Genomic DNA, 20,589 nt, shown 5'->3' with positions numbered 1-20,589 from the left:
GATGTCCCAAGGTGGTACTTCTGCCATATATTATGGTGCATGTCTGCTCTCCACTTTCAGGAGATACCTTCTCAAGGAAGAAGATGATACATCCACCACATATCATGGTCCATGTCTGCTCTCAGCTCTCAGGAGATACATCCGCAAGCAAGAAGTATGCCTAAGTGGTACATGCCCCATATAGCATGGTCCATGCCTGCTCGCTGGAGATACATCCGCAAGCAAGAAGTATGCCTAAGTGGTACATCCCCCATATAGCACCCCATATAGCATGGTCCATGCTTGCTCTCCAATATTGAGAGATGCCCGTGAAAGGAAGAAGTATGCATAGGTGGTACGTCCGCCATATATCATGGCACATGTCTGCTCTCAGGAGATACCTCTGCAAGGAAGAAGTCTGCCTAGGTGGTTCATCCACCATATATCACTGTGTGTGCCTGCTCTCTGCTCTCAGGAGATACCTCCGCAAGCAAGTAATCTGCCTAATTGGTTAATCCATCATAAATCATTTTACATGTCAGCTCTCTGTGTTCAGGAGATACCTCAGCAAGAAAGAAGTTTGCCTAGGTGGTACGTCTGCCATATATCATGGTGCATGCCTGCTCTCTGTTCTCAGGAGATACCTGAGCAAGGAAGAAGTGTGCCTAGGTGGTACGTCTGCCATATATCATGGTGCATGTCTGCTCTCTGCTCTCAGGAGATACCTCAGCAAGCAAGAAGTGTTCCTAAGATTACAGAGAGAGGCTAAGATCTGAAGTTATGTCCTGTGTCCATGTCACATTCTTCTACACCTTTAGAATCATCCCTTTCGTCGAATAACAATTCTCATTTTTCATCCAAAAGTGCTGATCGGTTTTTCCTCCATGAGAGCTAGATGAAAGGTTTTGTGGAGCCACGAAACATGACAGGGCCTCTGCTACTTAAGCTTATATTGTCTATAGCTTTTGTCCTTGCGCACATGTGACATCTGTGCCCCTATACAGCTCATGACTCTGCAGCCTTGGCAAACACTACACTGTCTGCCTGCAGTCAGCATGATGGGTTAGCTATGCCCTTGGCACTGCTTTAACATGAGCGGGACGGGCCTCATTCACGTCAGGCCTCATTCTCATAATGTTTTAGTCACACACGAGAAAAAGGCTGCTTGCACTGTGTGATAGGAGACAGGCAAAGGTTAAGTCTCCTTTGATTGGAGTCTCACCATGCAAAGGATAAAGGACCTGATTCAGCATGGATCACAAATGTGACCGGGTACGCAGATCAGCCGATGGCGCGTACTGCGCATGTGTATGCATAGCAATGTGAGTTAGCATTGCCATCGCACTGTGGGCCTGATTCAGAGCCGAACGCTCTGACCAGAGCGCTCGCTCTGAATCAGTGCCCTCCTACCTTAAAATGGAGCGGCCTCCTGGCCGCTCGCATAGCTGTGGGTGACCACCCACAGCATATGCGAGCGGCCAACAAGATGGTCGCAAGCCCTGGAGTGATTTTGGCTCTATCAGAGCCAAAATCACTCCCACTGACATCACTAGTGATGTCAGTGGGGCCGGACTCAGACAGTAGGCGTTCCCATGGGAACGCCTCCGTCTGGCAACCACGCCCCCGGCACGCCCACTAAAGGGGGCGTGCTGTCAGTCACTATCGACAGCACGCCCCCTTTATTTCGAGACCCATAACGATGGCTTGGCCATCGTTATTCGGGTCTCGCGCATGCGCACGACGGAGCTCCCTCCATCGTGCGCATGCGCATTGGAGAACATCGACCCGCTTGCTAGCGTCCTACACTCGCGAGCGGGTCTGAATGACCCCCTGTGATCATGCATGCAGATAGAAAGCCATCATAGAGTGAGTGACGGGATGTCAGCATTTTGGGGTGGTGACGGGGGAGTGAGTAATGCAGGCGCGCCTGTCCGTTCGAACGACGTTACATGGGCATACACAAATTAGCCACTGCGACGGCATACTGTACATAACTTGAGTACTCACTGCGTGCGATGAGACCTGCAATTTCTGAGACAGGGCAGACTTGCTGTAATTGTGTGTGTGGGGCCGATGTTACTCGATGTTATAGATGCATACGCAGGACTGCGAGATCTTACGGATGTGAGAAAGCGAGTGGGCGTCTCTATGCTGGCTTTGCGATTGCATTCACTAGCTTATTTTTGCAGCAGAACTGTGTGCGTAATAGCAGCTGTGATCGCAATACCGGTCTCTGGCGAATCAGGCCCAAAGTACACAATAAATAGCATTGCACAGACCATGGGCCCTGATTCATCAAGGAGCGCTATTCTGCTAATACACACGGTACGCAGTTGCTAATATCACCGGTGAAATGTAAATGTTTGTAATCGCATTGTGCTCGCAGCCTAACATAAGGACGCCCACTTCCCCTTAATCACATCCGTATACTTGTGCAACACAGCAACATAATCGGTAACATCGAGTAACATCGGACCCATACGCACAGTTACGGCAGGTCAGACCTCAATCAGGAATTGCTAACTTCAGTGCACACTATGAGGCCTCAGGCTGCATATGGTACTGCAGAGGATAATTAATGCACGCCCCTGCAGCAGAGTTGTCTTAACAGCAGTGTGGGCCCTGGGCAAAGCAATGGACTGGGGCACCTAAACACCCATTCACAGGAAAAATTTTTAATGGTCAATAAAATTAAACCCCATGCATGCCCATCAGACCTCCCACACATGCAGAGAGAGACTGGTCTGAAGCCGGCGGATAAAGTGAAACTGGAACTAAGGTGAGTACTCATCAGCGGGGGGTGGATGGGGTGGGTGAGGTTAGATCAGAATACAGTGCACCGGCGGCTGGCTTATAAAAATATCAAAAACTTACCAACTGGCCGCAGCTGCAGGGGGGCAGGTTGGCGGGGCCCTACAAGCTTCAGGCCCTTGGGCAGCTGCCCAACAAGCCCAATGGAAGAGATGGCCCTGCCCTGCAGCGGCGTCCGAATGCACTAGCATGCCTGCGTTCGCCCGGTTACCCCCCCTCACCACCCACAAATGGCATTTCCTGTTAAACACTGTGCTCTGGGTCTGCACAGTTTCTGCTTACGCAGTTCCCATCGCAATTGCTAGTTCGCGCACAAGCATGCACTGCGATGCATGCGCAAATTCATCGACCAATTTTGTGCGTCTTTGCAACTGCGATCTCATGTCATCGCATCACCTCAAACACACATCACCTCACCGCTCGTCTGCAAACTGAGTGTTTATGGAATTATTTCAGACCTTGTCGTATTAACAACTCTGCAAAAAAACGAATGTTGTGTATGTACTATGTAATAGTGCATTACTCCTCCATTCTGCATCAGGATGTGCAGATAGGAAACCTGTCTATTTTTAAACTCTCATTTCATGTGGAAACCACTACATTAATTTCAAGGTGATGATTTCCTGGACATTGAGTTACAGCTGTACCGATTATTCTATGAGTAAAGGACCTAAAAAGAGCACTAAATTATATTATCGAGTACTCATTAGGTTTCAGTGCACTCTGTCTGAGGATTAACAATCCAGTTATTCGCTTTTTTATTGACATTTTATGGACAAAATGTGTAGAGGGTATGCACTTAATAAATTTCTAATAGTAACACCCCCTCCACCCCTGGGGCTGTAAAATCTGAATAGTAGAGGTTTACAGGTCACCAGTGGGTTAAAAGGATCTGCTATGAGTCAAACTAAGTACAAACTTTTTTTCTAGTAAACTAAAAAAAAAAGGGAATTAGGACACTTTCTTATGGCTGAAATTCTAACAGTCCTTCTATTAAAGCTTAAATAAATAAATCAATATTTTATTTTTTAAATGAATTTATGTTGAAATAGTAACGAGTTCAAAATCAGTGCTGCCATTCTCAAAGCAAAGTCTCACTGATACAATGATACAGTAATTAATCCAGCCTACCAGAGTATGAATCATATCATTTTTATAATATTATTATTATAATGTTGCCAATAAAATAAAATAAAAATCACAAAATCTCAAGCATATTTTACGGTTTAATGGCATTGGTATTATTTACAGTGGCGTAAGCACGTACAATTAGGTGCTAAATAATAATAATATTAATAATAATAATAATAATAATAATAATAATTAAAAAAACACTTTTTATTTAACTATACATTCTTTGTGATTTGAAAAGACACATTTATATACACATAACTTACATTATACAAGAATATTACATTTAGAGATTACAAAAAATAATAATATTTACTCATTTACACCACCTGCATTGTTACAGACACTTGTGGCACAATTTTGCATTGAATTGACTATTTAAGTCTTAATTCTCAGGTATGTTTTATTGTTTGCACTGTACTAGATTAACTGTCAATTAGACTTTATTAGCACTTTGCTGAGAAGGGATTCACGGATACTTTCAGAAGTGTGTTTGTGTGGAGGGGGGTGGGGTTGAGAAGGGGGGGCATTTACTTTTCATTGTAAACTCTGGTACATCAAACAGCCATACTCCAAATAGAGTGCTTCAGACATTACCCCCTGTAGCTCCTAATAAACTTTAATCCTTGCAGATAAGCAGTTGTCATCTTGTACGAGTATGTCACCCCTCTCCCTGATAAATTGCCCCCTTGTATTTATGAGCGAGATAGTGATGATTCCTCGACCGGAAAAATAAAGTTATTTACTGAACTCACTTCAGCAGCGCATTAAACGTCGTTTGTTTTCTTTTAATTATATGGATATATCACTGGTAGACAAATAAACACGGGGCAGACAGTGAAGGTTTGGATAATGGGGATGGGCTGCACTGACTCTAACTCGTGTGTCCTCCTTTGTTTCTCGCCAGCACTGGTCAATCATTTGGAGAAATGCAATTAGTGCTAGATTAATAAATAAAACTTTTCTTATGTGGGTAAATGTGTGTATATAAATATATATATATATATATATATATATATATATATATATACACATCTATGCACGTGTATATGTTATATATATACAGTATATGCCATATGGTATACGTTCAGGAAGCCGGCGGACGCAATATATATATATATATATATATATATATATATATATATATATATATATATATATATATTATACTGTATATAGGATTGACGTTCATCAGTGAGGAGATGCAAAGATGCAATGGGTCTGCAGTCATACAGTGTATAATACCATAGATTAGACCTCTGCTTGCAATTAAATATATTACCAGGTGCTGTGACCAATACAAATCTGTGCTTTGATCAGTTAGTACAAGCTAATACTAATGAAAATACACGTCTGCATCATGGTTATTTAGTGATCCTGATTGCACAGAAGTCCCTTGGCTTGGAGCAATGCAACACATATTAAAAGGAAGCTCGCTGTGCACATGTAGCTGTACACATGTAGGTGTACATATGTAGATGTACACATGTAGCTGTACATATGTAACTGCACATATGCAGATGTACACATGTAGCCGTACACATTATGCTGTACATATTAGGCTGTACACATGTAGTTGTACACATGTAGCTTTACATATGTAGATGTACACATGTAGCTGTACATATGCAGATGTACACATATAGCCGGACACATTAGGCTGTACATATTAAGCTGTACACATGTAGTTGTACACATGTAGATGTACACATGTAGCTGTACATATGTAGATGTACACATGTAGCCGTACACATTAAGCTGTACACATGTAGCTGTACATATGTAAATGTACACATGTAGATGTAAACATGTAGCTGTACATATGTAGATGTACACATGTAGATGTACATATGTAGATGTACACATGTAGCTGTACATATGTAGATGTACACATGTATCTGCACACATGTAGCTGCATATATCTAGATGTAGCCGTACACATTAGGCTGTACACATTAGGCTGTACACATGTAGCTGCACATATGTAGATGTACACATGTAGCTGTACATATGTAGATGTACACATGTAGCTGTACATATGTAGATGTACACATGTAGCTGTACATATGTAGATGTACACATTAGGCTGTACACATGTAGCTGCACATATGTAGATGTACACATGTAGCTGTACATATGTAGATGTACACATGTAGCTGCACATATGTAGATGTACACATGTAGCTGCACATATGTAGATGTACACATTTAGCTGCACATATGTAGATGTACACATGTAGCTGTACATATGTAGATGTACACATGAAGCTGTACATATGTAGCTGTACATATATAGATGTACACATGTAGCTGCACATATGTAGGCAACCTTGATACAAGGTGCTGAAAAAACACTCATTTGTGTGAGCATTGGGAAATGGAGACATTTTCTTCTATACCTGATTTCTCTGTTTTATTGATTTTTTGGGTTTGTATGATGTGATAAGAGTTTGGTGAAAACTGAATATTAATGCGATGGTTTATATTATACATCAAGAGAAAGGATTTAAAACGACACATGTGGAACTTTGGACTACAAAGGTAGAAGAGTGGAAGAGGGGTATCATTAAACACAGCCCCAGACCCTTTTTTTTATAACATTGTATAATTATGTATAAATGTTGGGTCAAAAGGGGCCATGGTCAGAGGGCTGAGAGGGTCTCCGCGATGTCTCATTTCAGAGTACAGCAAATAAACATTGGCTGATGCCAGACAGCTGGGCCAAACCAAAGGCTGTCTAATCCACATGTACCTGTGCCCTTCCATCTGATAAAGGCGCAGCTCTGGAACAATGGCTGTGTCGGTGTTTATTGCATGTGTCCTCACACCGTGTTGTCACCTGATAATAATATCAGCTAGTAAGTGGGTCAGGGCTGTTTCCTACAAATACACTTTGTGCAGCCAGTCATTGTGGATTCCAAAGTGGTTTATTTGTTCATCAATTTATTTTATTTGGCCAAACTGCAAAACAATTGCGTCTATCGACCTATGGTAAATTAGCCTCTGTCGTCTTTTTTGTGACAAATTCTCAGTTCTCACCAATTAAACTAATGCATTTGCCTAAAAGTAAAATAGGAGAAAATAGCAATCCCCCACCAGATCCAGGAAGCCTGCATGCAACACAGTTTTGCCCTTTTTTCATTCGCATTTAACAAAAATAAATATATGCGTTGCATCTACTCAGTGTTTCTGAAAGTAGTTATTAAATATGTATTTAGATAGATAGTTCTGTGCATGTAAAGTAGTGGGAGAAAACGAGGAGACGAAAAAAAAAACAATCTTGGTCTGTAACATGGAATTAATGTTAAATTGTTTAGTAATTTCCCCCAGCACTGGGGCGGGCAGGCCCTGTAATGCACGGTGAGAGCGCCCCCTCATGGCACACACCGTCTGTGCCATCTCATGGCTCTCTTCTCTCCCCTCTCTGGGTTACATGATTACATCCCAAGCACAGCAAAGTCCTTTCCAAGTCCGAGGGAATAGGGAGGGTCCTGCAGCTCAGTCCCCCTTGTAATAATAGCAGACTTAAATAGTTCTAATTTTCCTTTCTTTGCATTATAGTAGTCTTTTCAGTATATGGAGATCAGCATTTAATTTTGGAAGGTTTTAGTTCTTTAACTTGTGTGTGGAGAGTTTTGTGAACAGCCAAAGTTCTGGACTGACAAAATCCTTTACCGCACTCCTGACACTTGAAAGGTTTCTCTTTGGAGTGGATGTACCTGCAATACAAAGATGCAATCGATTTTTATTTTTGAGTTTCTATAGAGGCATATACTATACTATAGATCAGGCAAAGACAATTTGTGGCACTCAGACTGGTTTAGAACTACAGGTCCCCGCATGAATAATGACCAAACAACATCTGGGGAGGGCTTGCTGAGACTTACAGCATACATAGGTTCTGTATTTTGAGTGGCAGGTCTAGAAATAGCTTGGGTGGGATATATCCTGAAAGTATTTTTTTTTATTTGCAAACTTATTTGTAAACGTTAAATTACATAGGCTCATATCCCTATCTATGTGGAGATTATATGTTCTTCTCGTGCTTGTGTGTTCTCCCAAACTCCAAACACATACTGGCAGGTTAATTGACTGCTGACAAAAAATAACTCTAGCGTGTGATGATGATGATAATAACAATAATATTATTATTATTATTATTAATAATAATAATAATAATAATAATAATAATAATAGTTGAAATAAATTAATAATTTGCATTATGTGAATTTTAATTGCAGTATATGAAATAATAGGTATATATTGACTTAAACACACTGGTACTTGTCTCACATATTTTACTTATGACCTGATTGCTATTAGGTGGTATATTAGCTTAGAACTACTGGGGTGGTTACCTGTGGTCTCTCAGGTGATCCTGTCTCCTGAAAGCCTTGTGGCAGATGTCACAGGTGTAAGGTCTCTCATCTGTGTGGGTCCGCTCGTGGATAAGGAGGTTATAAGATTTAGTGAAGTGTCTCCCGCAGAATTTGCACACGAATTCTTTCTTGGTCTTAGAAGGTAACCTCCCACGCGTGGGTTTCTTCTCCGGGGTGAGCTTGGTGACTTCCAGGAGGGCGCCCACAGCTGATGGAGACCTCTGCCCATCCAGCTGGCTGAGCTTGCAAGGGTCCTCCTGGGTGGCAGCCACTGCAAGGTTAGCAAAGTCAAACCTGGGCTTAGTCTTAGTGGGGAAGTTGTTGGAATGGTGTTTGGGGTGGATGACATGGGGGAAGAGGGGAAAGCCAGGTATCTGGAACCTGGTGTCCATCAGACTGGAAGCCCCTGGCACCTTGGAGAAGGAAGATCTGGGCAGGTGCAAAGTTGGGTATCCTAAAGTCCACTGGTGGAGATGGACAGCGTGCAGGGCACTGAACCCGTACAGGTTGGGAATGTGGTCGGCGGGTATTGGGAGACCATTGAAGGCTTGCAGGAAGGAATAGTTGGTGAGCTGCAGAGATGGGTGGATGGGCACCGGGGCTGGCAGCGTCTTGCTGCCCATTGTTCCCACTGCTGTCACCGGGAGCTACAACGAAATCCTGATGGTGAAGGCAGATTGCTGGGAAATAAATAACACATCTATATGAGGACACGCAGTGCAGCACACGGCTTCAATATAGATAATAAAATGCTACACAATCATTTATTCTAAAACAAAACAATAGCACAGAAAGGGAATAATTATTGCATATATATATATATATATATATATATATATATTTATTTTGAAATATATATATTTCAAAATAAATACAAATATGTATATATATATATATATATATATTTATATACCGATAGATAGATAGATAGATAGATAGATAGATAGATAGATAGATAGATAGATAGATAGATAGATAGATAGATTTTATTTCATATATGCCGAAGTATACTTAAAAAAATACATAGTTGTTAGAGGTTGCATGCTACAGATGTAGCACAGTAAATTGACTGCATTCAGATCGGATATTCATTTAATATTGTCATCAATTAAGTCACATTTTTTAGACGACCACGGAGTTCTGTGTAGATTATAATGTATAATATATTTATTCTTACCAGGTGCCGCAATGGCTGTTGGACTGGTCTGAGCGCCACAGGGGACTTCTCTGTCCTCTTTGGTGGGACCTAGGATGAAGAAGAAGAAAGCACATTTGTAGGGTCCTATGCCATGGGCATACAGAGGATTTCTAGTACTAGAAAATTACCATTAAAAACCAGAATACTCCCTTCAGGTGCAGCATTACAGAAATAGACTGTCCCTTCACTAAGTCACCAGGGATCAGAGATTGATAACACAAACAAGTTCTTTCTCCTCCTTAATGTAAACCTCCCCTGACACTATGTACAACGGGGACAAAATGTGCCCCAGTCATTCACAGCACGCAGACTGAGGAGCCTGCCATGTCAGTACATGTGTCTCAGGTCAACTAAGATAGGTATTCATAATGTTCTATCTATCTATCTATCTATCTATCTATCTATCTATCTATCTATCTATCGATTTATTTCCATTGTCACTGTACTATTTAATTTTAAAATTCGCTATAGTGCATTGTTGCCTTTAATCCAACCACTAAACGAACTGCGAATACGAACCGTATATCTGCAACGCATCTAATGATAATAACGGACATGATATTACCGATAAGGGATGAAACAGCGTTTTAGATAGGTGGAATATGTGTGTGTATATATATATATATATATATATATATATATATATATAAATAATTATTATTTATTTAGTTATTAAATTTGCTATAAACAAAACAGAGACCTACAAGCTGCGGAGGGGGCATTACTGTGTTATACGTTGATAAGTGGAGGGGCGCAATTCACATCTCAGTTGAATAGGTCCCTGTATCTTCATACTGTTGTCGCCTCAACCTTCACTTTTGGGTCAGGCAAACAGATGTATCTCCTGCGTTCAAATAGTTTCGGAGTTAATCTGCGACCTTCAGCCATAAAAAAAAAAATAGCAAGTTTTAAACCAGAAGACTTGGTTGCTGAGTAATTGAGAGCAGGCCACTTACGTCCTGACACAAGGCTGAAACAAAAGCAGCCCTGCCAAGATAAATTTACCCTGGAAAATGGGATCATAAACTTGAAAGACTACATCTGTCCTCAGACCCTGTGTAAGGCTGGGTAAGCCTGCTAATATAAATGCTCACTTTTGCCATTGTGTAGAACTATCTCGGAGATAACTTGGTTTTGCAGGGAATATATATAGGAGGGTTTGATTTCCTCCCTTTTATCGCTAAAGTTGAGTTTGCAGATAGAAACTAGTATTCCTTTGAAAAACAATCAATCACGCGTCTTAATTATTTTGTACAGTGCAATCCAGTGTGATTATGCCCCTAATTCATATGGACAATCTGAGATGACTACAATAATTCTAACCACCAGCAGTAAGAGAAACCAGATAAATGAAAAACAATCTTTACGTTCGCTATACATTAATTAAGTAAGAAAGTTAATACTTTATATGTTGCATCATCTCATTTAAATCCCGATTTTTGTCTCCACCCCATTGTTTTTTTTAAAAATATTATTATTATTATTATTATTATTATTATTAAAGTATCAGGAAAACTTTGAAGCAGAAACTCAATAGCAGCATAATTAATGTATAACTTTAAATAATATTTATAGTCCTGAAAGTGCATGGATCAGTGGATACATCAGGGGATTACATTACGTGACATTGCACAGTAACACACAGTCCTGAATGCATGTTTTTTTTTAAAATATATATATATGGCACATGCAAAGTACTTTAGTCTTTACTAATAGTATAGTCTGTAGTTTGACACAGAAACATTAATACATTATCAGGCATGATGCTTATCTAGCAGATCATCTCTTATTCAGAGAAAATTGAGATCATTTCCCTTAGCTCATGGTAAGCCATAGGACACTGATCTATCTACCTGTTGGTCCATACACCCGGTTAGTGCAGTGCAGGCTGACAGTAATGTAATGTTATATATTTTCAGCCTACCCCATCTCTATACCCATCACCCGGTATAATACAGTCCTATGCATAAGAGCAGTCATTCAATTGTATTGTAAACAGCATTACTAACCTCAGGAACCATCCTACTACACAGACAATCGCTTAAACTCTGACACAGCATTTAAGTTCCCCATCCCAGGATGCAGGATACACTTCCCTTCCTATAATAACCCTATGACAGTCCACTTTCTGCTTAAATTATACAGGGCAATAGCAATAGATTTCTCAGTCATATAATAAATAGCTTGATCAATTCACATGTAATAGGCTTATAACACATTGCCACGTTTGTATACAAATTTTTGTATATTCTACAAAAAATGGTAATAATATTATTAATAATAATAATAATAATAATAATAATTATTATTATTATTATTATTATTATTATTATTGTAAAAACAACAGTTCATATGCACCTGCTTATAAAGATTAAGGTTACCATTTGGGGTTCATGTGGGTACATTAAAGTACCTTGCAGAGTACCATCGTTTTAAAATCACAGTACAGCAATGGTCAAAATCTCCTGATATCACCCACCCATGTTATATTTCCTATGTTATATAGGGCATAATAAGTGTAAAAACACTTACAGAATCATAATGGTCATAATCTCCTGATGTCACCCACCCATGTTATATTTCCTATGTTATATAGGGCATAATAAGTGTAAAAACACTTACAGAATCATAATGGTCATAATCTCCTGATGTCACCCATGTTATATTTCCTATGTTATATAGGGCATAATAAGTGTAAAAACACTTACAGAATCATAATGGTCATAATCTCCTGATGTCACCCACCCATGTTATATTTCCTATGTTATATAGGGCATAATAAGTGTAAAAACACTTACAGAATCTTAATGGTCATAATCTCCTGATGTCACCCATGTTATATTTCCTATGTTATATAGGGCATAATTAGTGTAAAAACACTTACAGAATCATATTGGTCATAGTCTCCTGATGTCACCCATGTTATATTTCCTATGTTATATAGGGCATAATAAGTGTAAAAACACTTACAGAATCATAATGGTCATAATCTCCTGATGTCACCCATGTTATATTTCCTATGTTATATAGGGCATAATTAGTGTAAAAACACTTACAGAATCATATTGGTCATAATCTCCTGATGTCACCCATGTTATATTTCCTATGTTATATAGGGCATAATAAGTGTAAAACCACTTACAGAATCATAATGGTCATAATCTCCTGATGTTATCCACCCATGTTATATTTCCTATGTTATATAGGGCATAATAAGTGTAAAAACACTTACAGAATCATAATGGTCATAATCTCCTGATGTCACCCATGTTATATTTCCTATGTTATATAGGGCATAATTAGTGTAAAAACACTTACAGAATCATATTGGTCATAATCTCCTGATGTCACCCATGTTATATTTCCTATGTTATATAGGGCATAATAAGTGTAAAACCACTTACAGAATCATAATGGTCATAATCTCCTGATGTTATCCATGTTATATAGGGCATAATAAGTGTAAAACCACTTACAGAATCATAATGGTCATAATCTCCTGATGTCACCCATGTTATATTTCCTATGTTACATAGGGCATAATAAGTGTAAAAACAATTACAGAATCATTTACAGCACTTTACAGATATTTTTTGCTAAACTTTTGCCTTGTTCAAAGCTGCTGCCCAAATTCACAGTAAAACAAAACATTTATATAGTGCTCGATCAAGCAGAAACACAAACACCCCAAAATACAAACTAGCACAAAAGTAACACATCCTATAAAGAACAAGCTAAACAAGCGGCTACATCTCCACGATGTCAGATCACATCACAATTGTGAATGCTTGGTTAGTGCAATAGCCTTCTCAGAAAAAGCCTGGAGTCTATATATACTGTGCACTACTCCATAAAATACATATATAAGGCGGGACAGATCGCCACAGACATAACGTGCAAGCAAAAAAGTTTCTTAAAGTTGTGCAGAAAGAGGGGGGGAGACTGGTGATGGTAACTTTACCTAAGTCAGGTAGCTGGTCCCTCGGTGTCAGGGCTTGGGACAGTGCAATAGATGGGGACAGCACACAAGGCGTCTTCTTGATAGGTTTTAGTAGCCAGATGCAAGGGGGACACAGCTGTCATGCTCTATGCCTGCTGTGGCTGATGCTGGTGGCCTCAGGTTCCAGGCTTCCCAGTCACCCACAGACTCATTCTCCAGGAGCTGCTGTTTCTGCTGCTGCTACTGCTGCTCTGTGACTCCCAGTAAGACTTCCTAAAACTCTACTGAACTTTATCTTCCAGCCTCCTCTCCTTATTTTAAGCTTGCAGCAGCGCGCATGCGCAGGAGCCAGGCACAGCCAGCCCCTTGCTGAAAGGGAAAGTTTGGCACTTTGTACCAGAGAGCTGTCTCCTGCTTCTTCTGTCTCCTCTACATGTCCCATTACAGATGTTCTAAACTTATAAGTCTCGGCACACCTGACTGGCCGTGCTTGGACTTGTAGTTCCACAACAGCTAGAGCGCAATTAAGTCTGCCAGGCACAATGAGTGCAACCCTGCATCATGCATAAAGATAGCTCTGTATAAATACCTGAGCTTAAATATTAAATATTGTATATTTTTTCCTTTTATTTGTTTCTAAATTAATAAAAAGTAATTAGTAAAAACCAGCAAAAGTTTATTTTTTTTTTGCACAGTAATTATTATTTGTTTTAATGTTTATGTTATCCATTCTGTCACCGATATATTGAAAGGTAAAACAACCTGTATATGGAGATATAACATTGATTTCTCTACATTTCTTTTTATGAAAGACAAATTTAAAAAAAAATAGATACAAAATAACTCTGTGCTTCTTTAGTCCAAATACCATAATGGGTAATATAAAAGAGCCACAATACAAGAAGTTTTGTAGCAGAATATGCTGATTCTAGAAGGCTGAGTTGTGGTAGAACTCTGCGTCACTAGTACTTTATAACATCACTATTATTAATAAATATTATACAGTTTGGTCACAAATAATGAAACATACCGGCGATAACCTGTGCACTAAAGTCACAAGATACGTACGCTTACACATATTACTCAACACTTTACATTTTACTATACATTTTCACCTGCTCCATAAAATCTACATATAACTGGATTTGGTTATACATTTAAGATGATGGGCATTGTATTATCGCATTATAGTATTTGACAGACTTGCGTGGGTTTATGTATATATATATATATATATATATATATATATATATATATATATATATAGATTGACTTGTGTGTGTATATGTGTATAGATAGATAGATAGATATACTGTGTATATATATATATATATATATATATATATATATATATATATATATATATATATATAATGGCTTTTATATTATCTGCGGGCTGGAAGAAATAAAGTTGAAAGGTTATTTCTACCAGATGTAAAACTTGAATTGAAGAACAGATTATACATAGTAATGTACAAATTTGTTATTATTAATTATTATTATTATTATTATTATTATTATTATTATTAGAATTATTATTATTAAATTATAAAAAAAATATGTTTCAAATTAAAATGTTATACTCCAAAAACTGCAAGCTGAGGTGGATGCAATGATGTGTGGGGGTGAAAATACTATAATAAATAAATAAATAAAATATACACAAGAAAAATACATATTAATGATTTAACCCTAATGCAGCAATTTTAGAAGGGTTTAGAGGACTCCCAGCTGCATGTGATTTATGTTCCCTGTACACAGACGCTGAAAGAAGCCATAGATATTACATGACACATTAGATTTCGGATCTCACATCTGCAACTGATACACTTTCTGTACTTCACTTTGAAATATTAGTTTGATGCGTACGGGACGTAATTAGAAGCGAAGTGTTTGGAATGATCTGCAGTCCCCTGAGCTCTGGGATAGTCCCAGGCCACCAAGTCCACTTGAACCAATTTGAGTCCCTCTTAGTCCAGTAACATGATCTGTAACTGGATCCTGGTCCCATTCTCAGGGCTGTAGCTGCTGTTGTGAACATTTGTGTAATGTCATTCTCACATCACATATACTACCAGGGGAGGCTAGGGAGGTGCAGCACATCTGACATATACTACCTGGGGAGACTAGGGGGGTGCAGCACATTTCACAGATACTACCTGGGGAGGCTAGGGGGGTGCAGCTCATATCACATATACTACCTGGGGAGGCTAGGGGGGTGCAGCACATATCACATATACTGCCTGGGGAGGCTAGGGGGGTGCAGCACATATCACAGATACTAGCTGGGGAGGCTAGGGAGGTGCAGCACATATCACATATACTACCAGGGGAGGCTAGGGAGGTGCAGCACATCTGACATATACTACCTGGGGAGACTAGGGGGGTGCAGCACATTTCACAGATACTACCTGGGGAGGCTAGGGGGGTGCAGCTCATATCACATATACTACCTGGGGAGGCTAGGGAGGTGCAGCACATATCACAGATACTACCTGGGGAGGCTAGGGAGGTGCAGCACATATCACATATACTGCCTGGGGAGGCTAGGGAGGTGCAGCACATATCACATATGCTACCTGGGTAGGCTAGGGGGGTGCAGCACAGATCACATATACTACCTGGGGAGGCTAGGGGGGTGCAGCACAGATCACAGATACTACCTAGGGAGGCTAGGAAGGTGCAGCACATATCACAGATACTACCTGGGGAAGCTAGGGGGGTGCAGCACATATCACATATACTACCTGGGGAGGCTAGGGGGTGCAGCACATATCACAGATACTACCTGGGGAGGCTAGGGAGGTGCAGCACATATCATATATACTACCTGGGGAGGCTAGGGAGGTGAAGCACATATCACATATACTACCTGGGGAGGCTAGGGATGTGCAGCACATATCACATATACTGCCTGGGGAGGCTAGGGAGGTGCAGCACATATCACAGATACTACCTGGGGAGGCTAGGGAGGTGCAGCACATATCACATATACTACCAGGGGAGGCTAGGGGGGTGCAGCACATATCACATATACTACCTGGGGAGGCTAGGGGGTGCAGCACATATCACAAATACTACCTGGGGAGGCTAGGGAGGTGCAGCACATATCACATATACTACCAGGGGAGGCTAGGGAGGTGCAGCACATATCACATATGCTACCTAGGGAGGCTAGGGAGGTGCAGCACATATCACATATGCTACCTGGGGAGGCTAGGGAGGTGCAGCACATATCACATATACTACCTGGGGATGCTAGGGGGGTGCAGCACAGATCACATATACTGCCTGGGGAGGCTAGGGAGGTGCAGCACATATCACATATACTACCAGGGGAGGCTAGGGAGGTGCAGCACATATCACATATACTACCTGGGGAGGCTAGTGAGGTGCAGCACATATCACATATACTGCCTGAGGAGGCTAGGGAGGTGCAGCACATATCACAGATACTACCTGGGGAGGCTAGGGGGTGCAGCACATATCACAGATACTACCTGGGGAGGCTAGGGGGGTGCAGCACATATCACATATACTACCTGCGGAGGCTAGGGAGGTGAAGCACAGATCACAGTTACTAATTGGGGAGGCTGGAGAGGTGCAGCACATATCACATATACTGCCTGGGGAGGCTGGAGAGGTGCAGCACATATCACATATACTACCTGGGGAGGCTGGAGAGGTGCAGCACATATCACATATACTACCTGGGGAGGCTGGAGAGGTGCAGCACATATCACATATACTGCCTGGGGAGGCTGGAGAGGTGCAGCACATATCACATATACTACCTGGGGAGGCTACAGAGATGAAGCACAGATCACAGCCACTAGTCACTAGCTAAGGAGGCAACAGAGAGGAGGAACATATCACATCTACTTATCTACACTATTCCTTTACACCTCATCCCCAATTCTGCTCTCTCTCTCGCTCTCTCTCTCTCTCTCTCTCTCTCTCTCTCTCTCTCTCTCTCTCTCTCTCTCTCAGAGAGAGAGAGAGAGAGAGAGAGATAATACTGTAGTGTGCCGGGTATGAGCGTTATATGCCATCTCAGACCATCCTTACAGGGACAGGTATTGTCGCACAGGTTCCCCTGCCTGCATACCTTCCTCATAGGGTGCTGTTTATTCAGTGGGTGTACAATACAAACACAGGTGTCACAGCTCTGAGAGCAGGTAACACTGCACTGACTGACAGCAGGGACAATAGCTCTGTCACTAGTACTATCTGTCTGACACTCCTGTGGATGTGTATCCCAGACCAGTCTGCTATGGTGTTAGCCATAGATCAAAACCATTTTATTGCACATTTGCATTAACTCTATATCCGCCGGCCATCAGGCAATGGTCGCTAATTGATATCACCTTGTGAAACAATAGAATGCTGGGAGGATGTCACAAATTGCACAACACTGATTTTATTAAAACATGTATTGAAAATTACATTGCTTCCTTCCAAACTCCCCATCTAAAGGCCCCATAGATGATTCCCAAAGAGTTTTTTCAACGGCGTTCAATATTATGCTGTTTTTTTTTGTTTGTTTTTTGTTAGCCAAATAAAAAAAAAATATATCTTGCAATTGTTGCCGAGGTAATTGGTGTTAAATGAAGTGCAGGCGCTTACAAAAGACCCTGTTTTACAGTATAATGAGACTTAAAGGTAGAATCGTGAATACAATGCGCCACCTACTGGACGCTGGGCTGTGAATTACAGATTAAAATCCAGCTGTCTATCCTGGTGCTTCTGCAATTTAATATCGTTGTATAGTTACTGCATTCGTGCAATGTATAACTAGCATTTCATCCAAGCTCGCGAGGTTAGTATCATTTTCTTACCTTCACAAGTCATGCTCTTAGCTCCTGTACTGAAAAAAAAAAGAAATTATCAAAGCAGGAATAATCAAATCCTTATGCCACAGAAGGGATCGTGAGTTTGTTGGTTGTACAGTATTTATCGGAAAGAAAACAAACAAACACACAAACACACACACACACACACACACACACACACACACACACACACACACACACACACACACACACACACACACACTATATTTGTAAATGCATCTATCTATCTATCTAGAACACGTTTGTCCCCCTTGCTCCTTTATATGCTTTTTTATGTTTCTGTTCCTACGAATAAATTGATCATAACGATTTAATTATTATTTAAATAGTCAAGAACGCGAAATCTTAATAATATAAATAAGGTCACAATTCGTTTAAAACGAAAAAATTATCTTTCACTAAAAATCAGACAACTCTTCGAAACATTACACCTCTGTAATAAAATGTTTTAAATAGATTTGACATCATGCCTTGTGTCTTGTAAAGCGACGTATTTGTGTAAAAAATAATTAATAATTAATTTTATATATATATATACAGTCATATAAAGTAGTCGATTATTTCAAGCAAATGTATTTAATACTGTAATTAATAGAAGGACGCTATGACACACTGAAGACGTGTTTCTTTATATAACGCTTTAAATAACATTGATATGATTTATTCAGCAGACGGTCCTCCTGTATATTTAACTATTTAATAACTCCTTTGTGGACTTAAGACATGTAACATTTTAGTAGTTGTATATAAACCTTTGTCTGCATTATCTTATATTTGTTTTATTTAATTCCAATTCGGAGGTTCGCAGGTCATATATTTACGACACTTCTGTGGCATACATAAAATAACAGGGTTATATAACATAATACATAATAGCAGGTTTGCATTGGAGTTTTTGTATATGTACGGTACAGTGCAGGCATTGAGGTATAATCACATTATCCTCTGTGACCTCATCTATTTGGTATTAGGACCTGTACCGGGGATTTCAGTTCCTGCCTAGAACTTATAAAATGTTCATAATTTCTAATTGTAAAACAAGTTAGATCAGCGAGTTTCCTTCTTACTGCATACCAGGTGCAGATGGGGGTGAGGAGAGAGAGAGAGAGTGCAAAGCTGGCCCCGTACACCTATATGTCTCTATTTTTACATATTTATATCTCTATTATCATGCTCTCCTATAAAGTTATATATATATATATATATATATATATATATATATATATATATATGTATATATGTATATCTGTTATCATGTTCACCTATACACTTATATATCTCTATTATCATGTTCTCCTATACACTTATATATTTATTTTATTATATTCTCCTATACAATTATATATCTTTATTATAATGTTCTCCTATACACATATATCTCTATTATCAGGTTCTCCTATACACTTATATATCTTTATTATCATGTTCTCCTATACATATATATATATATATATATATTTCCATGTTCTCCTATACATTTCTATATCTCTATTATCATGTTCTCCTATACACTTATATATCTCTATTATCATGTTCTCCTATACACCTATATCTCTATATCTCTATTATCATGTTCTCCTATACAATCATGTATCTTTATTATCATGGTCTCCTATTCACGAATATATATCTCTATTATCGCGTTCTCCTACACACATATATCTCTATTATCAGGTTCTACTATACACTTATTTATCTCGATTAGCATGTTCCCCAATACACATATATCTATATTATCATGTTCCCCTATACACATATATCTCTATTATCATGTTCTCCTATACACTTATATATCTTTTTATTATCATGTTCTCCTATACACTTATATATCTCTATTATCATGTTCTCCTAAACCATTATATATCTCTATTATAATGTTCTACTACACACATATATCTCTATTAACATGTTCTCCTATACACTTATATATCTTTATTATCAGGTTCTACTATAGACTTATATATCTCTATTATCATGTTCCCCTAAACACTTAAAAATCTTTATTATCATGTTCTCCTATACACACATATATCTGTATTATCATGTTCCCCTATACATGTATATATATCTATTATCATGTTCTCCTATACACATATATTTTTATTATTATGTTCTTCTATACACACATATATCTCTATTATCATGTTCTCCTATACAAATATATATATATCTATTATCATGTTCTCCTATACACTTATATATCTCTATTATGATGTTCTCCTATACACGTATATCTCTATTATCATGTTCTCCTATAAACTTATATATAAATCTATTATCATGTTCCCCTATACTCAT

At 39.3% G+C, this 20,589-nt stretch overlaps 1 protein-coding gene across 1 annotated transcript; it reads right to left on the bottom strand.

Moving 5' to 3' along the window:
• Positions 1-5,827: 5,827 nt before the first annotated feature.
• Positions 5,828-13,675, bottom strand: OSR1 (odd-skipped related transcription factor 1). Its single transcript, XM_088468151.1, has 4 exons — positions 13,460-13,675; positions 9,478-9,546; positions 8,280-8,980; positions 5,828-7,640 (listed from the first exon to the last, which is right to left on the bottom strand). Exons 3-4 carry the CDS (start codon positions 8,921-8,923, stop codon positions 7,505-7,507), a joined length of 780 nt encoding a protein of 259 aa, XP_088324277.1. The 5' UTR covers positions 8,924-8,980; positions 9,478-9,546; positions 13,460-13,675; the 3' UTR covers positions 5,828-7,504.
• Between the last annotated feature and the right edge of the window lie 6,914 nt (positions 13,676-20,589).

The sequence above is a fragment of the Taudactylus pleione genome, unplaced genomic scaffold, assembly GCF_031769625.1.
Source record: "Taudactylus pleione unplaced genomic scaffold, aTauple2 ptg000081l, whole genome shotgun sequence".
Taxonomy (NCBI): Eukaryota; Metazoa; Chordata; class Amphibia; order Anura; family Myobatrachidae; genus Taudactylus; species Taudactylus pleione.
Note: the sequence above shows the minus strand (reverse complement) of the source record. Positions and strands in the feature narration are given on the sequence as shown.